This window comes from Aedes aegypti, chromosome 1 (assembly GCF_002204515.2).
Source record: "Aedes aegypti strain LVP_AGWG chromosome 1, AaegL5.0 Primary Assembly, whole genome shotgun sequence".
In the NCBI taxonomy this organism is placed as follows: domain Eukaryota; kingdom Metazoa; phylum Arthropoda; class Insecta; order Diptera; family Culicidae; genus Aedes; species Aedes aegypti.
Window position 1 is genome coordinate 54,520,837 of NC_035107.1, and position 21,298 is coordinate 54,542,134.

The following is a 21,298-nucleotide window of genomic DNA, read 5'->3' on the forward strand; positions in this document are numbered from 1 at the left end:
TGTCTGTGTAATTTGAGATCAACATAAATTTAACATTACTATATAAGCCTTACCTCTTCTTTGAACGCTGTTTTTGCAAAGAAAGAAAAGATGAACTTTTATTTATTATTATACTTAATCTTCGGAACTGAGCACAACACAGTTGCATGGAATGTTTGCTTTAACTATTTTTCACCCATAAATGAGTTTTTGAATACCCATTTTTAATCAGCAATGGCCAAAACATAATGGGTGTTTATTTACCCTTTTCATGATTTCAAAATTCCCCCATTTTATGACAGAAATGATTGCTATTCGATAATGGGTATTTTTTTACCCATTAAAGGGTATTCGCAAACCACCGTGCATGGAATGAATATTTTTTCATTATGCCTTCACAGTATAAACAGTTTTTAAGAATTACAATGCATAATTTTACATTATTTTTTAGCTGCCGCTATCCTTTTGTTTACATTCAAACCCAATAGCAGGAAAAAAAAACAAATTAGTTAAATTAAAAGAAATGATAGACAATACTGCATTTATTTCGATAAATAAAGTGATCCATTATCAGCGATAAACGATGAAGTGCTTCACCATTCAGGAAACTTGAACACAGCTACGTGTGTGACATTGATGGAATCGAAATCTTCGATGGAGTCCATAGTCTGATGGAATCACCCCGGCGGCTGATAAATTCACACCTGGCTCTACACTCTCATGTCTCCGATACGTTGGCGGACCTACGGAATATCCAGTAGATTACATTTGCCAGCGTGGAGTACGCTGTAGGGTAGGGGGTGAAATCCGCTGAAATAGTGAACAAATTTTTAAAATTATGGTTATGATGGTGTATAATATTATTGTGGAAGTTACCTTGAACTTAACAATATTCTCAACGTCGCCTTTAGAACTACTGTTCTTCATCTGCCATCTTGGCCACGTCTGTTGTTGATCCTCGGAAGCCTTGTCTTTTCCTTCCTAATATCCTGTTGGCTGAAATATATACAATTTTTATTACTCGTTCTCTTTGTTAGTTGTAGTATTTCAAACTTACTCGGGGGACACTTGGGGTCATAGCACCGACGAATATCCGAAAAATCTCGCGAATTAATAGTCACGAAATTCTACCTCCACGCGAGAGCCTGCTAATGAAACTACAAAATGAAAAATCACCAAGTCCCAAGTGTATGCAAAAAAGGCCAAAATCCACACAAAATAATAATTTTCAAAAATGCATGGCATAGTATAAATCTTATGTTTATGGCGCATATTTCATATGCTGCGCAATGCACAAAGATCAAAAACGCAATGGATGTCATAACTCATACTCTAACTAGTATTTTCCAAGTTCTCCGTGTACACTCAGAATCAGAAAAAAACGTAAATAATTTAAATTTCACGCTTTTTTGTCTTTCGTATTGTTTATACTTGACTATGTTTAAGAAGTATACTTGCTTCCCCTAAAAAGTTAATCTAAGATCGATTTCAGCTATACTATTTTTTCCGTGTTTAGCTGACGATGTCAGTTTGCTACAATCACCAAGTCAACAAACGCGTTCGGAAATTTGCTCTTGGTCGGATGTGATTTTGTAGGCGAAATTGCTTAAAAAGAAAGTGTTTTTCGCGAAATAAATCAAGTTTACAGTTTTTCCGAAAGTGAGAAGTGTCTTTTGAGAGCCGTGGCACCCGATTTCCTCCAAATATCAAGTGTCATCCGTCGCGGTAAGTTCCTCTTCTTCTTGGCTCGCGGTTAGTTGTAACCTCAATTATCCGATTCGATAAATCTAACATTTCGCTTCCCTTTCGACGATTAGCCATTGTGGAATGTCCGGACCTCTGCTCCTGACATAACCCTGAAAAGTTTCCGGTGGTTTCAGTGTCCTAACCGGAACGCCCCAGACGCCGTCCACTTCTGATTGCTGCACAGCAAGAAAGGTGAGTTAGTTTTTAATTGTTCGATTTATCAAATAGTGATTCATTTTTTTTTTTCATTTTCAGTGAGGGAATCCGACATCTGCAAATCCAAGCACTCGCGGGCCGCCGTTGGTCATCACTTGGTCCGTTTTTCAACCGGCGTTAACGTGCCGCTGCTCAACTACCGTAGAGTGTGCTGAGTTACTTTTGGTTTTCACTGGACAATGCTTCCCCGGACCGCCCCAGACGCCGAACCAATGTGAACCGGAACACCCCGGACCCCGAACCAATTTTAACCGTGCCGCCCCGGACCCCGAACTAATTTGCACTGGAACGTCGCGGACCCCGAACCAACTTGAACCGGACCGCCTCAAAACGTCAACTGCCTCTTGATTGCTGTACAGTTCTTTCAGCATGGACAGGTTGCCACAAGAACTTGGTCCGGAGGTCGCAGCGCAGTTAGCTGGTAAGTCTGTATGCATTTTAGTAAGTGTCAACAAAGAGTGACATGGTCCAAACCAGACTCCTCAGACATACAGTCAGGTTTTCTATCCGACGCTGTCACTCACTTTACGCTCACCATAACTTCTCAGATGTCTTTCAATCGATTCAGGTGAAATTTAGTAGAGTAAAGTGGGGCAAAAGTTCGAGTGGGGCAAGAGTTTCTTTTTAAGATTTCTAGCTCAAATCAAATCAAAACTTAGAAGTGTCATGGTGGTTCGAATGCTATACAAGTAAGAGACTTTCACTCCAAATATCATAAAAATCGATTGAGATTAGGAAAAGTTATGGCTATTTGTTGTTTTTCGACGTAAATATTGTAATATTTGGTCAAACTTTCGATGCATGGAACCAAATGAAGATGAAATATTTTTCAATATTTTATGTAAGGGCGTTTCTAGGCCTATCATAAGGATGCTTTGACGTGTATTAGTTTTTCCATAAATAGTTGGAATCAATTTTTGACCCATAGCGGGGCAAAAGTTCGAATCTGCGGGGCAAAAGTTCGACCCATGTATAAAACCACGAACAAATTTTCAAATTTCCTTAAATCTACATATTATCTTCAAATTTAGCAAAATTTGCCTGATCGTGCGAAAAATGTCAAACAAATTTTACATTTTCACTTAGTTTTGCGAAAAACTGCTATTTTTTGGGTGTATTACAATTAACCCTGTTTAAAGCATTTTTTGATGAAAATTTAGTGTGTATTTTTCGGCAAACATAAGTTTACGGCTGGTATAAAGTATGCCTGGCATAAAAATATTGATATTTTGTGTTTTAGCCAACGAACTTTTGCCTCACACTAGATTCGAACTCTTGCCCCACCGGTGGGGCAAAAGTTCGAATAAGACAATCAATTTTGAAACTGTTATAACTAAAAATGGGTAAATATTTTGACACAAGTTTGTTCAGCAAAGTTATAGCCAATATGTTGAAGGTTCGCTGTATGGTATTTGTTTTGATTCATCTGCTATTATTTTCCTGGAAACTTTGATTATACCACTAAGGTCGAACTTTTGCCCCACCTTACTCTAGACTTTTTTACATATTACGCTGCAGCCACAAATTAAAAGTTAAATTGACTCCATTACTGCTGAGAAATTGCAGTGGGAGTGTCTTACAGGGAGACCTAACTGTAGTATGGGTTATTACACATAGCCTCGATTTTTCCAATAGTTAGGTTTAGCAGGTTTATTTCAGAGTTTTTGAAGAAATACGTTAATGATTTTTTCCAAGATACTCTGCAATAATGGAACACCTGCTTTGCGCTTGTCCACAGTTGATCAGAAGGAGTTTTCTCATTTAATTTTGTATGGGGAAAGGTATCTAACTTCCAAATTTCTTGTGAGTGGAAGCCGTAATCAAAAATATTTGGTAGGCGTGATAGCCATCATCATCACGCACAACCGGTAACAAATATTTTTTTCGAAAACAGTTCCCAATTTTGAGAAATAATTCGTTAAATGCATTTCGCCATACAAACATTTTTCGCGTTCCCTTTTAGCGATTTTTCGTGCATAGACACTAGCGCATGTGCATTACTGTGTGGCGAGTAGCGAATCAGGGCATGAATGTAACCCATTCCGCAAAGGAGGGAATTTTTGGGATTGCGTTCGAAATTCGTACAGGATGTTATCCAAGAATGCGACTGATTATTTTTTCTATAGTTATCTTAGAGAGGGTGTACTTATTACGCTTAAATAGAAAATTCCGATGGGGAACGTCACCTTAGACATTTATCATGAAAATCTACTAGGACTTCATTAGGAGCTACAGTATTGGACAAAACATTTGCAACTTTTTCGATTTTCCATACAAAATGACCAACTTTGTTAAGCTAGATCTCAGTTGTTTATGGACCGATTCGAATGAAATTTTCACAGAACTTCAGACATAACTTGAATTTTAACATACATTATTAAAATATTTTTCCAATCACAAGTTTACAAACAATAACGAATAAACTATGGTGAAATTTCCTACGAAAAATTCAAAACTATTTATCTCAAAATATGAAAGCTTTACACAGAAACTATCTTCAGCAAACTTGTTCAATTCGTCCAAATCTATAACTATGCTAAAGATACTGTAAAGCTATTCCTTCAATATATTTAATTATGTCAATTAGGAAAAAAATGTCAAAAATACAGTTTAGTGAACTCGTGATTAAAAGAATCGCTCAAAAATATATGTTGAAATTCAAGTTATTTCTGAAGAACTGGTAAAATTTCATTCAAATCGGTCCATAAGTGACTCAGATATAGCTCTCTAAAGTTGGTCATTTTGTATGAAAAATTTAAAAAGGTGCAAATGTTTTGTCCAATACAATATAGTGTTTTTAGGAATCCTTGGAAGAGTTCATAGGGAATTTCTACAATGATTACTTTAGGATTTATTTTAGAAACACCGCCTGGATTTCAAAAGAAATTCAATGATTTCTATATAATATTTTTGACAATTACCTGGAGATCCTTGGATAAATTATTGGAGTACTTCCCGACAAGACGGCAGAAACAATATTATAACAGAATGTGTTTCTCTTATATGATTTTTTTTAATCATCAGTTGTTATTAAACATGTACCGTAGTTATTAGATAAAATCACAAAAAATCTATCAAAATTTGATTTGCATCAAATAAAACAAAAATATTACAGATCCTTTCAAATGTATAACAAGATTGTTACAAAATGTGTTTCAATGATGTAACAAAATAACTGTTTTGCAAATTATGTTATGGTTTGTTTTATGAAAGTATCCTAAACAAAATTCATTGAGGATTTATTATATAATTAATAAATGTAATTTTGAAAAAAATCTTCGCTGTAATATTTGAAGGAAACTCCCGGATAATACCTGAATTAGTTTCTTATTAAACTCCTCGAAACAATATCTTGAAAAAGGCACACATTAATACATGTTATAATGTCACGAGTAGTAATACGAATAAAAAAAATATTCATAGAGATATGTAAGGCTGGATTGTTTAAAACATTATCTTATCACCTGATTCCTGTGTGGTCTTTATTTGTTTTCTGTTTTGATCTCTTTATAAGCTTGAGGTCTCTAAAGTCGCTACCACTTTGAAACTCAGTCGCTACCAGCCTTGTGGTTAATCAAAGTATTTACACCTTTTTTCTAGATTTCACCAGGAGATTTTAAAAAAAAAGTTCGTTGATTTCTGCCTTTTTTGTTTTTTTTTTATTACAGACAGTATTTTTGTAATCAAGAATATCTTAGGGGTTTCCCACTTATTCTACCAAAAAAATTTTATAGACTTTAACTCCACAAGGATTTTTTCAAGAAGTTCAATCCACAAGGATTTCTTCAAGAAGTTTAATTAGTGATTCCTCAGGAATTTCTCGAATCAGATTCACCAGAAAATTCCTCATAGATCTACCACAGAAAATATTTTTTGCAGGATTTCAAAAATATGATTGAAACAGTTCCTCACATCTATAGAATTCTCTCAAGCATCCTAGTACAGTTTCTCCATGCATCCCTAATTTTATTTTTTGAGGAATTACTCCAGGGAGCCCTCCAATAAGGATTCCACAAAACGTTTCCTCAAGATTATGTCAAAAATTCATCTTCTGGGTTTCTTAAAATAACTCAAATAAATCTTTTTTTATTTCATTTTATCTAGCAAATGATCTTTGAGTGACAGGGTGTTTGAGGGGTTGTTCTATAAATTCCGTTGAAAATCTGAGGATTTCAAATCTTTTTTATAGAATATACATAAAATAATTATGCATTTTTATTGATTTTTTCTAAGACGAATTTTTTTAGCAATATTTTTTTCATGAATGCTTCAGTTATTCCTATAGTAAAAAGAGAACTCTCGAGCTCACAATAACTTCTACAAAAAATCCACTAGATTTTACTTTTTCTAGGATCTCCAGATAGTACTACAGGGCATGTTTATGTTGAAAAGTCCTTTAAATATTTTTTTGTTGAATCATTCTATGAGTTTCACTAAAAGTTGATCCAAAACTCTTGTACGATTTCTAAAAAAAAAAATACTTCAGAAATTGTTCCAGATTCAAAAGGCCGGTTAAGAAGTCCTCCGAGAAATTCCCCCTAAATACACCTTAGGTTTGGTTGAGAGATTCTTCTCTAGTTTTCTGCCATGAATAATATAATAATCAACCAACCCTCAGGAATGTATCTGATCATACACATTTAGCTCATTTTACTGGGAATTCCTCAACATGTTGATGGTTTGTTAATTTAAGGTGCAAATAAAAATGAAGCAAATGTCAAAAATGAAAAAGCAGTTTTCGCCCTTGAAATCAACAAATCGAAAAAAAATAAAAACACAGGCTTTTTATTTTGGATATAAAACAGTTGCGTGTTTTTATTTTTTTCGATTTGTCGATTTCAACGGCGAAACCTGCTTTTTCATTTTTGACATTTGCACCATTTTTACTTGGGCCTTAATTAACGTAGTTTATTTAAATTCAACATATTTTTTAACAGGAATCTGTAATAGCGTACCGTACTCAATGAATTTGTTAAGCTGTTGACAAATTCATCGGAATCTGGAAAATAAGCTTAGTGTGGTTGTTTAAGAAATATGTTCCATCAATATTCATCATGATATTTTCACAATTCACTTTAATAGTTCTTTTAGTATTACTTTAAGTATTCTTAAATGTCACCTTTAAAGCATTTTTGAACGATTCCTCATGTAATCGTTTTAAAGTTTACTGCAGTAAATATAAAATTTCTAAACATATATTTTTTTAACCTAAAAATTACAGGCAAATTACATTCAAATATAATTAGATTTAATGCGAAAATTGTTTGATTTTGTTATTGACATTTTATTTTCAACTCCATTTTTATCTTCTTTTTTTTCTTGGCATTACGTCCTCACTGTGGCAGGTACGAGGATACATGATAATATATGGCCAGAAACCCAGACACCTTCACCATGGCTTTGTTTTGTAGCCGCGGAGTTTAACCACTCGGCTAAGGAAGGCTCCATTTTATGTAAACTACATATACTCAGAATAATCTTGTTATGTACAGTCTTACCGACTTTTGCAGATTAATAATTATTAATTAGTAATTATTTTCATGCCAGGAATAAGAAGAAGACATATAATGCTATAACAAATCAGTATGTGTTAAAGTTATGATCATTTTAAAACTTCAAAAAAGTTATTTTAATTGAAGAAAAATATTTATTGTAATATTAATAGTAATAACCTTTAACCAAAAAATAAAAATATACAACCAGTAGTTTTATTACCATTTTGAAACATCAAAAAAGTTCTTTTTATTCAAGAAAAATATTTATTGAAATTATATTTTTATTTTGAAATACAGTCAACTCTCCATTACCCGATATTGAAGGGACCATCGATGTAGGGAGGTATCGAGTTATAGAACACAAAATAATTGCAAATGCAATCCAAGGTACCATCGAGGTAACCATAAAAACCAACTAAAAGTTCTGTTACTCGATATCGAGATACGATATATTGAGTAAGGAAGAGTTCTCGCATAACCTGTGATCTCGCCATAAAAGCCATTGGTAACCGAGTATGTAGCTTGCTGTTATCGAGCAAACGAATGGATTTACACGTTATTCAACAATGCTACGATGAAGACATGATCCTTCTCTATCTTCCAGTGGTGATAGTTTTCATACTGGGACATCTATTTGCTTAAAAACAAGAAGCTACACACTCGTTTACCATTGGCTTTTAGGGCGAGATCACAAATTATGCGAGAGTTGACTGTAATAAAAATCAACAATTTGCTATTTGTTCAGAATTTGTCATGGAAACTACAATCAAAGTTCTTGAATATGAAAACGAAAATTTGTTGAATTCAGAAATATATAAATACAAATAGAAGAGAAATTCTAAAAATATGTTTTTTAATTCAAAAGATCAGATTTATATGGATTTATAAAGAAATTACTTCAAATATTAAGAAGTACTTAAAAAGTCCCAATAGAATTTTAGAAGGGTTCTTTCTAATTTTAATTAATAAAAAAGGTATTTTATACATTTGTTTGTAAATTATTCCCGCAAATGTCGGTGAAACTCCACAGATATTTTTGGAAACTTCAACAAGTATTTCTCATTTAATTCATCTAAGATTTTACCAAGAGATATTCATAAACTTTCGTCATACACATTTATAAGTTCCTAGAGAAGTTTTTAAGGAATTACTACAACGATTACCCAAAAAAAAACTTCAAAATTTTGTGAAGAATTCTTTTGTGGACGCAAACAAAAGTTTTTCCAAAATATTTTTTAAGAATTCATCAGTAGGGTTTTTCATTAGTTTTTATTGATGGGATATCTCTCTGATACATGATGTGATCGGGCCTTCCTTAGCCGAGTGGTTTGAGTCCGCGGCAACAAAGCAAAGCCATGCTGAAGGTGTCTGGGTTCGATTCCCTGTCGGTCCAGGATCTTTTCGTAAAGGAAATTTCCTTGACTTCCCTGGGCATAGAGTATCATCGTACCTGCCACACGATATACGAATGCGAAAATGGCAACTTTGGCAAAGAAAGCTCTCAGTTAATAACTGTGGAAGTGCTCATAAGAACACTAAGCTGAGAAGCCGGCTCTGTCGCAGTGAGGACGTAATGCCAAGAAGAAGAAGAACATGTGATGTGATATCTCTTCAATAAAAAACATCCGATAGTACTTCTCATTCACCCACGCATTTCTACAATGCTTCCATTCCTCGTGAAGTATTTTCTAAGAACTCCTTGAATAATTCTTTCGGGATTCAATTATTCTTTATTACGGATTTTTTAACAAATTCTCGGAATGTTTAAAACTTCTTCAATTGTTTCTCTAGGAATTTTTATAAATATAATTATAGAGATTTCTTATTAAAATCCCTCAAGAATTCGCCGAAAGCATTCTTCAATTAGTATCAATACAGACTCATGTTGACATTTGTTCTGGATTTTTTTATTATTCTTCCTGAAATCAATAAGAAAATTCAAAAGCATAGAATTGAGATTTTTCTAAATGTCTTCGGCGAGATTTTAAATTTAGTTGCGTTTTGGACTTCATTTTAGTCGTTGGGCAATATTATCAACCATCTCTTAAATTGAAATCTTTGAATCAAAATTTACCGTTGTTAGGGGTGAGAATGGACCAAACATGCTATTCTCCTGATTGATTTTCAACAACTTTCATAATGTTTTTCTGAATAAATTGCAAATACTTCAATCTAAAATTTGTTCAGTTTTCATTGAATAAGAAACGTATGAAATTATCTTCAAATTCGAATTCAAGTTTTTAAGCCTGGATACGTTCGGCTCACATTTTAAGAATCGTCTTCCACACAAGTTTCCTGCAATAAGGTTTCAAGATAGTATTCATCACCTAAAAGAGAGATTTTTTTATGAAAACTTCAAAGTTTTATTTTAAATCCTTTTTTTATATATAATTTATTGAAAATAAACTACTAGCTTCCAAGATCTTTTGTGTATGCATTGTTTTATAGTGAGATATTTCAGAATGTATACTTCGACTCAATGTCACCTCTAACGATGTATTTTTAAAATATATAAAACTATTTATAAAATTATCAATTTATTATTTTGTTATTTTAAGGATATACTTGCTATTTGTGTGCACCAGAGAACAATAAAATTTCAGGAGGGATACAGGAGCTACAGAATCATTTCCGGAATGTACATGGACTACGTCTATCAGTGAGAAATGCTTTACCATTCACTTGTCTAGAATATGTAGATAAGCAACGATGCAATTCTCAGTTCTTCATGTTCAAAAATTTTCGTAGCCATTTGATGGAGAATCATCTTCCTCGTCATCGTGTTGCTCTGAATATTCAAAATCCAGGTCAAGAAGACCCACAAAATGAGCCAGAATTTCAAGAGCCACCTAACATGATAAACGACTTTTTTCATAATCTAGATGGTGTAACCAATATGGTTATATTCCAAAACACTGCAGATATAGAAGAAATTCTGAACTTCACTTGTAACTACATTTCTGAAATGCGTTGCAATGTGTCTATTCCAGAGAAGTTTATACAAAATGTCATGTCGTACACCAAAAAGTTGATAACCAAAATAGAGAGCTTTTTGTGGAATAAAATCAAGCATATTATAGAAGCAGCACGTAACACGATTGATAGAACAAACTTGGTGAATACTATAAATAGCTTTTCTGTAGGAAACGTATTCACAAATATCAAAGACTTGAATACTCATATAGCATACATGGCAATGAAAACCAAATCAAAAATTCCTGAGCCAATAGAAGTTATGCTAGAAGAAAAACATATAGAGCAGTATAAAAAAATCCTCACTCAGAATGGAGTTGTTCGTAAAAAAATAATGAAAAAAATTAAAGAATCATATCAATATATTTCTGTGTACGATATTCTTTCTTTGGTAATGCGTAACCCAGATGCAATGGATATCGTGGAAAAAGAAGTAGTATCACCTGAAGGCTACATATGCTCATTCAAGGATGGGACAGAATTTAAAACTCATCCATTCTTTAGCCGTAATCCAAATGCACTCCGAATAACGATGAATGCTGACGAAATCGAAATTGTTAATAATTTGAGCTCAAGAGCTGGCAAACATAAAATCACACACTTTTACATAAAAATCCAAAATTTTGCCCATTGCCGAGATTCCACATACAGTACTAATTATTTAGTATTATCTATTAATTCTAAAATTCTAAAAAAACATGGATACCACAAAGTATTGCAACCACTGATCAATGACTTTCAAACTTTGGAAAAAGGAGTGAGACTTAAGTTTGGAACTGCTTCATACAACTTTAAGGCAGTTCTATGCTCTTTTGCTGGAGACACTTTAGCGGCACACGAAATATTTGGTTTATTAAGTCCAAGCGCATCATACTTTTGTAGGCAATGCTATATAACAAAAAATAACTTGAAGGACGGAAACATTGGAGCGGTATTCGAGCAAAGAACTGAAGCATCACATTCAAAAGATTTGGAAAAAATAAAAAATCGTCAAATTGAATCAGCACAACCTCAAGGGCAAGGCAGACAACATTCTACAGCGCAGGTAATATTTTGGAGTATGTTAAACTAATATAACTTTTTTTTTTACTAAAAAAAATACTAACAGACAATAGTTACGATTGTTTCAATAATTAATTACTTCAGATTTCCTCAAGACTATTCTTCTCAGACTAATTTTTGTTTTAACTTTTAATTCATATCCAGACAATAAGCGAACGAGGCGTTGTATCGGATTGCGCATTACACGAATTGGAGTACTTTAGAATAACTAGAAACCAAAATTTCGATCCAATGCATGATTTGCTTGAAGGAGTTGTTCCACAAATAATCAAACTGGTGTTACGAACTTTTGTGAAGCATAGAAAGTTCTTCAACTGCAATACTTTCAACGACCGATTAAAAAATTTTGATTATGGTCCCGTGGAAACTCAAGATAAACCTTGTGCTAATTTTTCTCTACACAAATTGTCAGAAAAGGGAAACAAACTCAAGCAAACAGCAGCTCAAACATGGATTTTACTAAGAGTTTTCCCCTTCATTCTGAACGGGTTGATACCTGAACAGGAGAATATGTTGGATCTGATTGTTATACTCCAAAAAATTTGTTTTGTATGTTTTTCAAATATGGCGACACATGACATGATTGATGGATTGGAATTTAACATAAAAGCATTACAACAACGATTTAAAGAGTTGTTTCCAGGGACTGCGGCTATAAACAAACTACATCATCTTTCTCATTATGCTAATAACGCCAGGGCTACATCTATTCCTAATGATTACAGTTGCATGCGCTTCGAAGCTCTTAATAAACTGCCTAAAAGTCAAATAAAAAATGCTCAAAATTACATAAATGTTCCTTTGAGCTTAGCAAAACGTTTAAATTTGAAACAAATATCGGCAATAGTAACCAGATCATTCAGTCAACGTGTAGATATCGTATCACAAAATGTGGTAAGGAAAGAAAACACGCCGCACAATGTTATGCTTGTGAACTTCCCTGCAAATCTTCATCATGTAAAACACCTCATAATCGATGGAATTCATTTTAAACCACATGCTGTCATCAAATACGACGATGAAACCAATTCACCACAATACGGAATCATTAATAGCATGTACTATATCGATTCGATATTGTATTTCGTGATAAACTGTCTTGAAACCGTGAGATTTTCTGAACAATATAACAGTTATCACGTTACGAATACCGATATTGAATTGCTGCTGTCCGAAGTGAAAGTTTATAAGAGAAAAACATACAGTATTTGGATTCCCTACGATTCAGAAGATTGTTTTATTTCTTTACAATATTATGATAGCTTCAAATAGGCTATCAAACTCTCACTATTACATAATGCAAGTGAATTAAATTAAAATCGAAAACTAGCGGTGAGTCTGACAACTTGTAACATATTTTTAATTAACATCTATACGAGTATGTTTTCTATCTTTCCAATCATTAAATTAATATAAGCACAAAAAACTTATCTATTAAAAAAACACAAAGAAAAACTAAGCTTGTAACACTCGTTCAATTTTTTAGCGCCACTGGTTGTCTATTACTTTAGATTTGTGTTATTGAAAATTCGAAGTTTCGCTTCTATGCATCTGCATTATATAAGCTTTTATACAAAACGGCATGATTACTAGGATATGTTTTACTTCGCTTATTGCATAATGCAAGGTTGTTATTGTTTAAAACATTTTATTGTATTAACCACAGACAAGCAGACGTAAAACTTTGAAATACTTCCTTCAAAATCCATCACCCAGTTTATGATCGACCCATGGTCTGCAGAAGGCGCTACGTGTGAGGTTTGTAATATAGGGAATTTGAATTAATCATTAAATGAGTGGTTTATGGTAATGATGCTAGTGTTACGTCTGATTGTACGTGTATTAACAATATGTGCTCAATCATTTTCAATCCTTACTATTCCTTTATTAATACTGCACGAATTATTTAAACTTTACGTAATATATATGATATCTTAAAAAAATACTCATTGCGAATAACAGCTAACTTTATTAATTGCAATTTTACTTACAGATAACGATATAACTACCATAGAGACGTTTCTGATGTTGTCTCAAGAAATGGTCATGTCAACACTACAAATGAAACTCGGTTCGTGGCTGAGAATTCAGAAGCTTCAACAAAACTTTCGCGACTCTGAAACACTTCCAGGGGTAATATATTTATTAAACAAGGATTTAAACACATTATTTAAAATAATATTATCCAGACTTCAACAGCATCAATCGGCCACGATAATACGAACCAATTGGATGCATCAATTAACAAGGATACGATAATTAATGTGTTGGAGTTGAGTAGCCAGTGTCAGAAGCTATTAAGAGGAAAATTGGCTGAAGGAGTAGCCCTATTGAAGAAGGAAAAACATCTTATCAATCGAACACTTTGCGACCATTTCTTCGCGAATGAAGTTAATGCCGGGAGGTAATTTTTATAGCCAATAGAATATCAACATATTTATTTTTATTTACATTTTTCAGAACAATCACATCAGAGGTGAAGAAGAAGCTTGCTCAGTCAATTATCGAAGCTTTTGATTGCCTTGCATCTGAATCTGACGACAAACCAGCAGAGGTAATTTCGTAATAAAAAATTTTATCAATTTCACCCAAGTTGAACCGCTAGGAACTCCTTAAATTATTTAGGTTATTAAGAAAACATAACAAAAATTGTCTATAATAAATAAATATATATTTATCTTCACTGCCAATGAAAGCATAACTGTCCTATATAGAAAAAGTAGGCATGGAGAAAATAGCACTCAAAGTTTCTAGTTTATCTTCTAATACAAATGATCATAATACATATCTGCATGCAATATTAATTCAGTACCACCGCACAGATAACTTATTTTGCCTTTATTTATCAGCGAAAAATATAAAATTGAACACAATTCACGTTCTGCACTTGCTATTTGGGTTGAAAATTCACATAGAGACTGTTATGCCTTTATTTTTTAATATGGGACCGCACCATTTACATATTTTTCCAAAACATTTTCAAACATAGTGGATAAATTTTATAAGCGTAACAAAGTATATATTATATAACACAACCTTAATGAAGGATGTTGCTGAAGTAGCAAATCTCTTTTGAGCTAATTTTGTTTGTGATTTTTGTACTAGTTTGCAGGGCTATAATCCCTTATTAAGCTAAATAATAGCAAACAAACTCATGAATATCTCTTCTGCTATCCGTCGGATTGAATCTCTTTCTTCATCAAATTTCTTTATTATGGTTTGAAGAATGAGTTTTGATTATGGGATAATAAGTTTGTACTTACATTACAGTACTAGCGTGTTTGGAATATATCTCAAAAATTCGCCATAGTAATTTCCATATAAACCTACATTGTCTTTGGGTCACCTTTAAATCACCATCTAGAAAGCTGAAAATTTCACAGAACACTATTTTTACGGTAAGGATGTTACACTATTTTGCATACTACAATATACTTGTATGACAGTACACCTTGGGTTAAAATATGCAATATTACAACCACTAATTTAAAAGGTACAAAGAAGTTGTTTTATATATAAGTTTTTATGCATGTCTGTGATAAAGACAAACATACTTAAGACTAACATTATGTCCACAAAAGAATTTAAATTTTCTAGGGGAGCGGAGTAGATCCCCCGAACCCCTTCGTATTCATGCCAATGCATTTCCATCATTCAATCAATACTAATCAATTCAAATCTGTCATGTTATAACCCTCACAACAAAGAAGCACACGCATCGTTGTTCTTCGTGTTTCACGTTTCACACTAGCATTTTGTTGCGTCTGTGTGTCTGTGAATCGGTCAAAACTTTTATCTTTCTTATACTAACAAATAAGTTATTTTGTTTCAACTTGTCTTAAATTTAACTCAGTATTATTTCAATGTTCGTAGAGTAGAGGCACTGGCTTTGGCAAGACTAAGAGCAATTATTTTCTAAAAATATCTAGGAAGCCGATGTACAATACTCTATGAATGAAAAATAAAGGAACCGAGCAGTAGCTTGTTTTTTTTTTCACTGAAAATCGCGTTGGTCAATATATGTTGCTAAAACCAGTTTCGGCCACATCTGTAACCTCGGTTCCCAAATTTGCCAATCACATGGATATCCTATGGGAGTAGTCAAATCGGGAAATCCCTGGCTAAATAAAGTGTACACTATACTACAGTAAAAATGTTAACGAAAATTAATTGTTTATAATAACTTTTGAATAAATTGAATGTAGCTTTATTAAGGTACCGCGGGGCAAGTGGGTAAATGGGGTAAGTGAAATTAATTGGTATATTTAACTGAATGTTGATTGAAAAGTTCCAATATAAGAGAACGCACGGAAATCTCGTGGAATGTCTATGTAAAGCTAGTTCAAAACATAAAAAATGGGGTATAGGTGTATCCACATAAAAAAAAAGTTTCTAAATGCTTTATTGAAGGATTCCGTTTGATTTCTCCTGAAGAGCCATCCGATTTTCTTAACAAATAACGAGCGGTGTAAATCTACAGAGCAGAAATGCAATTGCTGTCCCAAACATAACTGAACAGAAGAAAATTCAAGTAACAAGAACAAAATTTTCTTTGTCTACATGTTACTTATGTTATTGTTCATTGGAACGCCTTAACAAATTTTAAAGGTAATGAAAATCGTAAATATAACTGTTAGTTTTTGAATTTATTGTTCAAAACGATAACCCCACAAGTGGGGCAAGTGAAAAGTAAGGAGACGTTTTTCAAAAACTTTTTCTGTACATTTTTCTTCAATTTTACATAAAAATAAATTTCAGCATACTGCTTATATTTGATGGGAGTCAAGATAAAAAAAATTACACGACCTCATTTATTTTAATTTAAAGTCTCTAGGATTTGAAGAATCCTAACTATGCGAAATCCATTACCCACCTGACCCACGATACCTTATGTAAATGATTTATGATAGTTTGTTAAACAGTGCTTAATCCACTGTGGCTACAATTAGCAATATGGCCAAACACGGTGCTTCTACCCTATCCAATTTGAATGATGAATTAATGTATTCATATTGTTTACTTAATTGTTATTCATGTTCAAATAATCAACATGCTCACTTTGCCATGCCTATCCCTAAACCTGTTTTTTTTTTAAGTTTCTCAAATTATCTAATGTTTTGTACATCTACAAGGTATCACGAAATTAGAGCAGTTTACGGTACTAACTCGATTGTGTGTCATTTTCAGGCCGAGTTTTTCTGGGAGCATAACGGAGAAGCTACAGGAGAGCACACTGGTTTCATTCATTTTTGGATACGGAACAGGCAACCACAAGCTCCATCAACTGTGAGAAGAAAGCGTAAAAGTGCTTCCAGCTTCACTCGTGACGAATCTGATGCAATGGACGAACTTTTGGAACTGGACGAGACTGCCGATTATTCAATCGTCGAACAACTCATGCAAACAACATTCCAGTACCGAGAAGGACTTCGCAACCGGAACACATCATGTACAGAGATTCTGAATCAATTTCCTTATTTCCTGTATTATGATGGAAAATTGGTAATAATCATTTTTCACTTGTTCATTTCAACCGGGACAGAGCTTATTCTGGGGGGTCATATAGCCGTAGCGGTAAACGGGCAGTTATTTAGCAAGGTCAACTTTTCTTCGTGCTTGCTATACGATATAAGGATACAAAAATGGCCAAATGTCAAAGAAAGCACTCAGTTAATAACTGTTCAAGTGCTCATAAAAGTACTTTGTTGAGAACCAAGCCCTGTCCCAGTTGTGAAGTTACGCCTATACACTGCCCGCTTAAAGTTTGGAATCGCTCCATCAAGTATTGCAACACCTCCGACAAGTTTAGAATCGCTACAACAGCAACTTATGCTTTCCAGTAACTCTGAACTTTTTGGAATATTCAAAAAGAGTGTTGCAATACTTAATGAAGCGATTTCATAATTAAGACGGGCAGCGTGTATGCTTTTATGAGCAAATTTAATTTTCTTCATAGATTTATTACTTATCTAACACAATTTTTTTTTTTTTAGATTCATAACGAATTTGAAGCGATGTTCCCGGACAAACAAGCCTCCCAACAGTTCTCAACCGTCGTTCCTCTATGCCTCATGTTAAACCACTTCTATAATGAAATTGCTTGTGGTAAGTAAATTTTTTTTCATTTTTCATAGGGCTTCAAGAAACATTTTATTAACCTTTTTGACGCCAGCATAATTTTGTTTTTAATAAAAATCACTTACAGTAAAATAACTATTTTCCTTTATGGTATTTTACCCTTGATTGATAATTAACAGCCTGTTGTCAAAATAAACTTGTGTGAGTAAATTGTGAAAATATAAGGTAATAGATGCAAGTGTTTTTTAATAATGAGAAAGTATGTACACAGTTAAAGATAAACATATCCTAGGTTTTTTTTAACTTACCGATAATCTTAATCCTAACCTTAAAACATTAAAGAGTTATTTATTTTTGTCATTTCAGTCGGTATACAGGCGCTCCTGAAAATAATGGCGGAGCTGACACACCAGGGCAACGTCCGAAAATCAGATCCTTCAAACTTACCGCCTTTGGAGGATTATGCTTCAGTGTTCGTTAAATGGAGGCAAGAATCACCAAACGAGGAAATGGAAGTGTCAGAAGTTCCCTTCGTTTATTGCGATGCGCTACCTTTCGCTGAAGGAACATATTTCGTGGTCATGGAGAAAGGAGCAATCGATTGTGGGGAAGACTTTTTCTTAGCGTTGGATTTGCTTCTAAAGGCGTATAAAGTGCTGAATATCAATATTCCCAGTAAAGCTAAGAAGACAATTGACTTTTTCAATGTTTTTGTATATAAAATCATCAAACGCAGCCGAGTAACACGAGTTAACGACCTCTGTGCTCATTTGTCCAAGGCTGCCAATGCACTTCCATAATATGTGAAATTGGAAGAAATATTTGAAAGAAGTTATCAATGAACAACTATTGAATTGAAGTTATCAATAAAGATCTATTGAATTGAATTTTTGATAATAACTCCAACAAATTGAAAGTGGAACTGATTTGAAAAGGCTTACCATGAATTTTAAAAATCGTATCGGTTTGATTATGTCATTAGAATCAGTAACATTTTCAATTTGGTGGAGTTAAATCACTGTTTTAATTTTTATGATCGATTTTAATCAAAACGGTAAATAAAGTAATTTTAGAATAGAAAATGGTTAGTTTGTATGTAAATATACGAAAGTTATACTCCATTCATTATAAGCAAAACTTATACTAAGCCAGTATTGTCCCCAGTTACACCATGCTTGGGGTCAAGCAGGCGAATAGCATTTTAGTGAGCGATTTAAACTATCTAGTTTAGATTTTTTTCAGAGTGTAGTTTACCTGAATTCTCGCGTAACTTTTCAAAACGGCCTATCTAACAATTCACACATTTCGAGTAAATCGAGCTTGAAGGTTGTGAAAATATATTTTGAAACTGTATTAAACTGAAACAATTTTTCCCCACTGTGTTGCTTGTAGAGGGAAGCAGTGTAATAGAGTTCAACGTAAGAAATGAAATTGTGTCAATTTATTTGGAAATTACACTGAAATCTATAAAAACATCAGATAGGACGTTTTGACCAAAAATATGTACATAGGATAAATCACATAGGTCGTTCTGTTTCAACAATTGTTACATTGGACATTCACTTAGGTCATTTTTTTCAGTTATAGTAACATCGGACATTTTGATTTGAGCACACAGCAAGCATGTTTTATTTCATTTTGTATCCACGTGCGTTGAACTGCTTCAACATTCAAGTTGAACTGCTCATTTTGTTGCGGTGTGATAATCGCAGGCACCAGCTGTGCTTTGTTTTGATTCATTTGAAGAAGGGACGAATGACCTTCGGGTTAAAGTCTCTCACAAACAACAACAATTTGATTCATTCAATGCCACGCCGTCACTTTTTCCCCTCCGTCTATGTGTCCTATGTAACAACAGAAGGAGGGGAAACGTTGAGCTGTATTTGGGACTTTTTGCTTTCTCGCTGTTTCTCTCTCTATCTTCCCCCCGTTTCAATGCTGGTTTCGCCCACACTTGTTCGTGTGTGAGTTACCCACTGCACGACGGGTGGTGACGACTGTGTTGCATTCGGCACCAGCCGTCGGCGCAAACAAGAAATAGCGGTGGGAAATGATGACGATGACGGCGCCGTCGATTGTGTTGTAGGAAACCAATGCCAAACAAATGCATACAGCTTCTCCACTCTTCGGTGAATGATTACTCTGCAAATATATGTGCGCAAGTCGCGCATGCACGTTGCTCGTGTTGCTGCCGTGAAGCATATGTGTATGCTTCATCGATCATGGATCTGAATCGGATTGATTCAATAAGATCATGATGCTCAATATCATTTCCCTACATGCACTCAATACGCTGATAACATGAAAAGAGAACTGGCAGCTGAGCGAATGCTGATCCAATCCAGCGTAAGCCTAAAACATGATTTGGCAAAAAGACTAAAATACAGTTTTGTGTACCTCGTTCTCTTTTTGTTATTTGAGCGTATTCAATATTGCGAGGCAGAGCGACTCTGAAAATATCGACATTTTGTTGCGGTGTGCTAATCGGAGACACCAGCTGTGCTTTGTTTTGATTCATTCAATCCCACGACGTCACTTCTTCCCCTCCGTCTATGTGTCATATGTAACAACAGAAGGAGGGGAAACGTTGAGCTGTATGTAGGACATTTTGCTCTCTCACTGATTCTCCCTCAATTTCCCTCCCGTTTTTATGACGGTTTCGCCCACATGATCATGTGTGAGTTTCCCACTGCATGACGTGGTGGTGGTGACGGCTGTGTTGCAAGCAGCTCCAGCCGTCGGTTGAAACAAGAAATTGCGGTGGGGAATGATGACGATGACGACGCCGTCCATCTTGTTGTAGGGACTTGAGAAAGGAGCCCACGCCTAACAAATACATACAGCTTCTCCGCTCTTCGGTGATTGATTGCTCTGCAAATATGTGTGAGCAAGTCGCGCATGTACGTTGCTCGTGTTGCAGCCGGGAAGCATATTTATATGCTTGATCGACCATGCATCTGAATCAGATTGATACAATGACATCATGATGCTCAATCTTGTGCTCAATATCATTCCCCTATATGCACGCAATGCACTAATAACATGAAAAAAGAAGTTGCAGCTGATCCAATCCAGCGAAACGGTAAAACATGGTTTGGCAAAAAGACCAAAATACAGTTTTGTTAACTCATTATCTTTTTGTCACTTGAGCGTTTTCAATTTTGCGAGGCAGTGCGACTCTGGAAATATCGACTGAAATGATTGAGAAGCAGTTATTATGGCATTCTATACATCTAAGTAGTGTCTCAGACACGCTTCTACAAATCATTCTACCATTTAAACTACATTCCAAAGCTTTATTCAGGAATGTCCAATGTAACATTAGAATCGTGTTTATTCATAAATGTTACATAGTGTGTGGTGTGTGCCAGTCTAGAATATGGACTAAACCGCCGCTACTGACAGGCCAAGTTGATGCATACTCGCAACACATTTACATGCCTTAGCCAGTAAGCAGTAGATTCTCAAGGTGCTCGGTGATCGGATGGTGTTCGCTACAGATACTACATGTTCGCTACAGATACTACATGATTGATTGTGGCTTTTCGAAGTTCCACATTGGCGATCCTGCTAGGTTTGATTTATCAAAATCAATAAAATAGGCCACAATCACCCAGCATGTATGCAAGTGTTATGTGCAGTGAAAATCAGAAAAGGAAAACTAAGCAGTTCCGAATGTGTTGGCGGTGTGGCTGTATGTGTGTGTTTTTCGTGCTAATGCTCGCGCCATAGTGTGCGTTGTTTAAACA

General features: G+C 34.4%; 1 protein-coding gene across 2 annotated transcripts; it reads left to right on the plus strand.

The window, feature by feature from the left end:
* The first annotated feature begins 1,343 nt into the window (after window positions 1–1,343).
* Window positions 1,344–18,436, plus strand: LOC5574018. 2 transcript variants are annotated; one of them, XM_001661062.2, is made up of 10 exons: window positions 1,344–1,704; window positions 1,797–1,917; window positions 1,981–2,362; window positions 11,292–11,454; window positions 13,465–13,604; window positions 13,661–13,875; window positions 13,932–14,025; window positions 16,659–16,973; window positions 17,465–17,576; window positions 17,916–18,436. In XM_001661062.2, exons 5-10 carry the CDS (start codon window positions 13,497–13,499, stop codon window positions 18,347–18,349), a joined length of 1,278 nt encoding a protein of 425 aa, XP_001661112.1. In that variant the 5' UTR covers window positions 1,344–1,704; window positions 1,797–1,917; window positions 1,981–2,362; window positions 11,292–11,454; window positions 13,465–13,496; the 3' UTR covers window positions 18,350–18,436. The 2 variants fall into 2 exon arrangements, with proteins under 2 accessions (XP_001661112.1, XP_021707474.1); XM_021851782.1 differs by lacking the exon at window positions 11,292–11,454.
* Window positions 18,437–21,298: the final 2,862 nt, after the last annotated feature.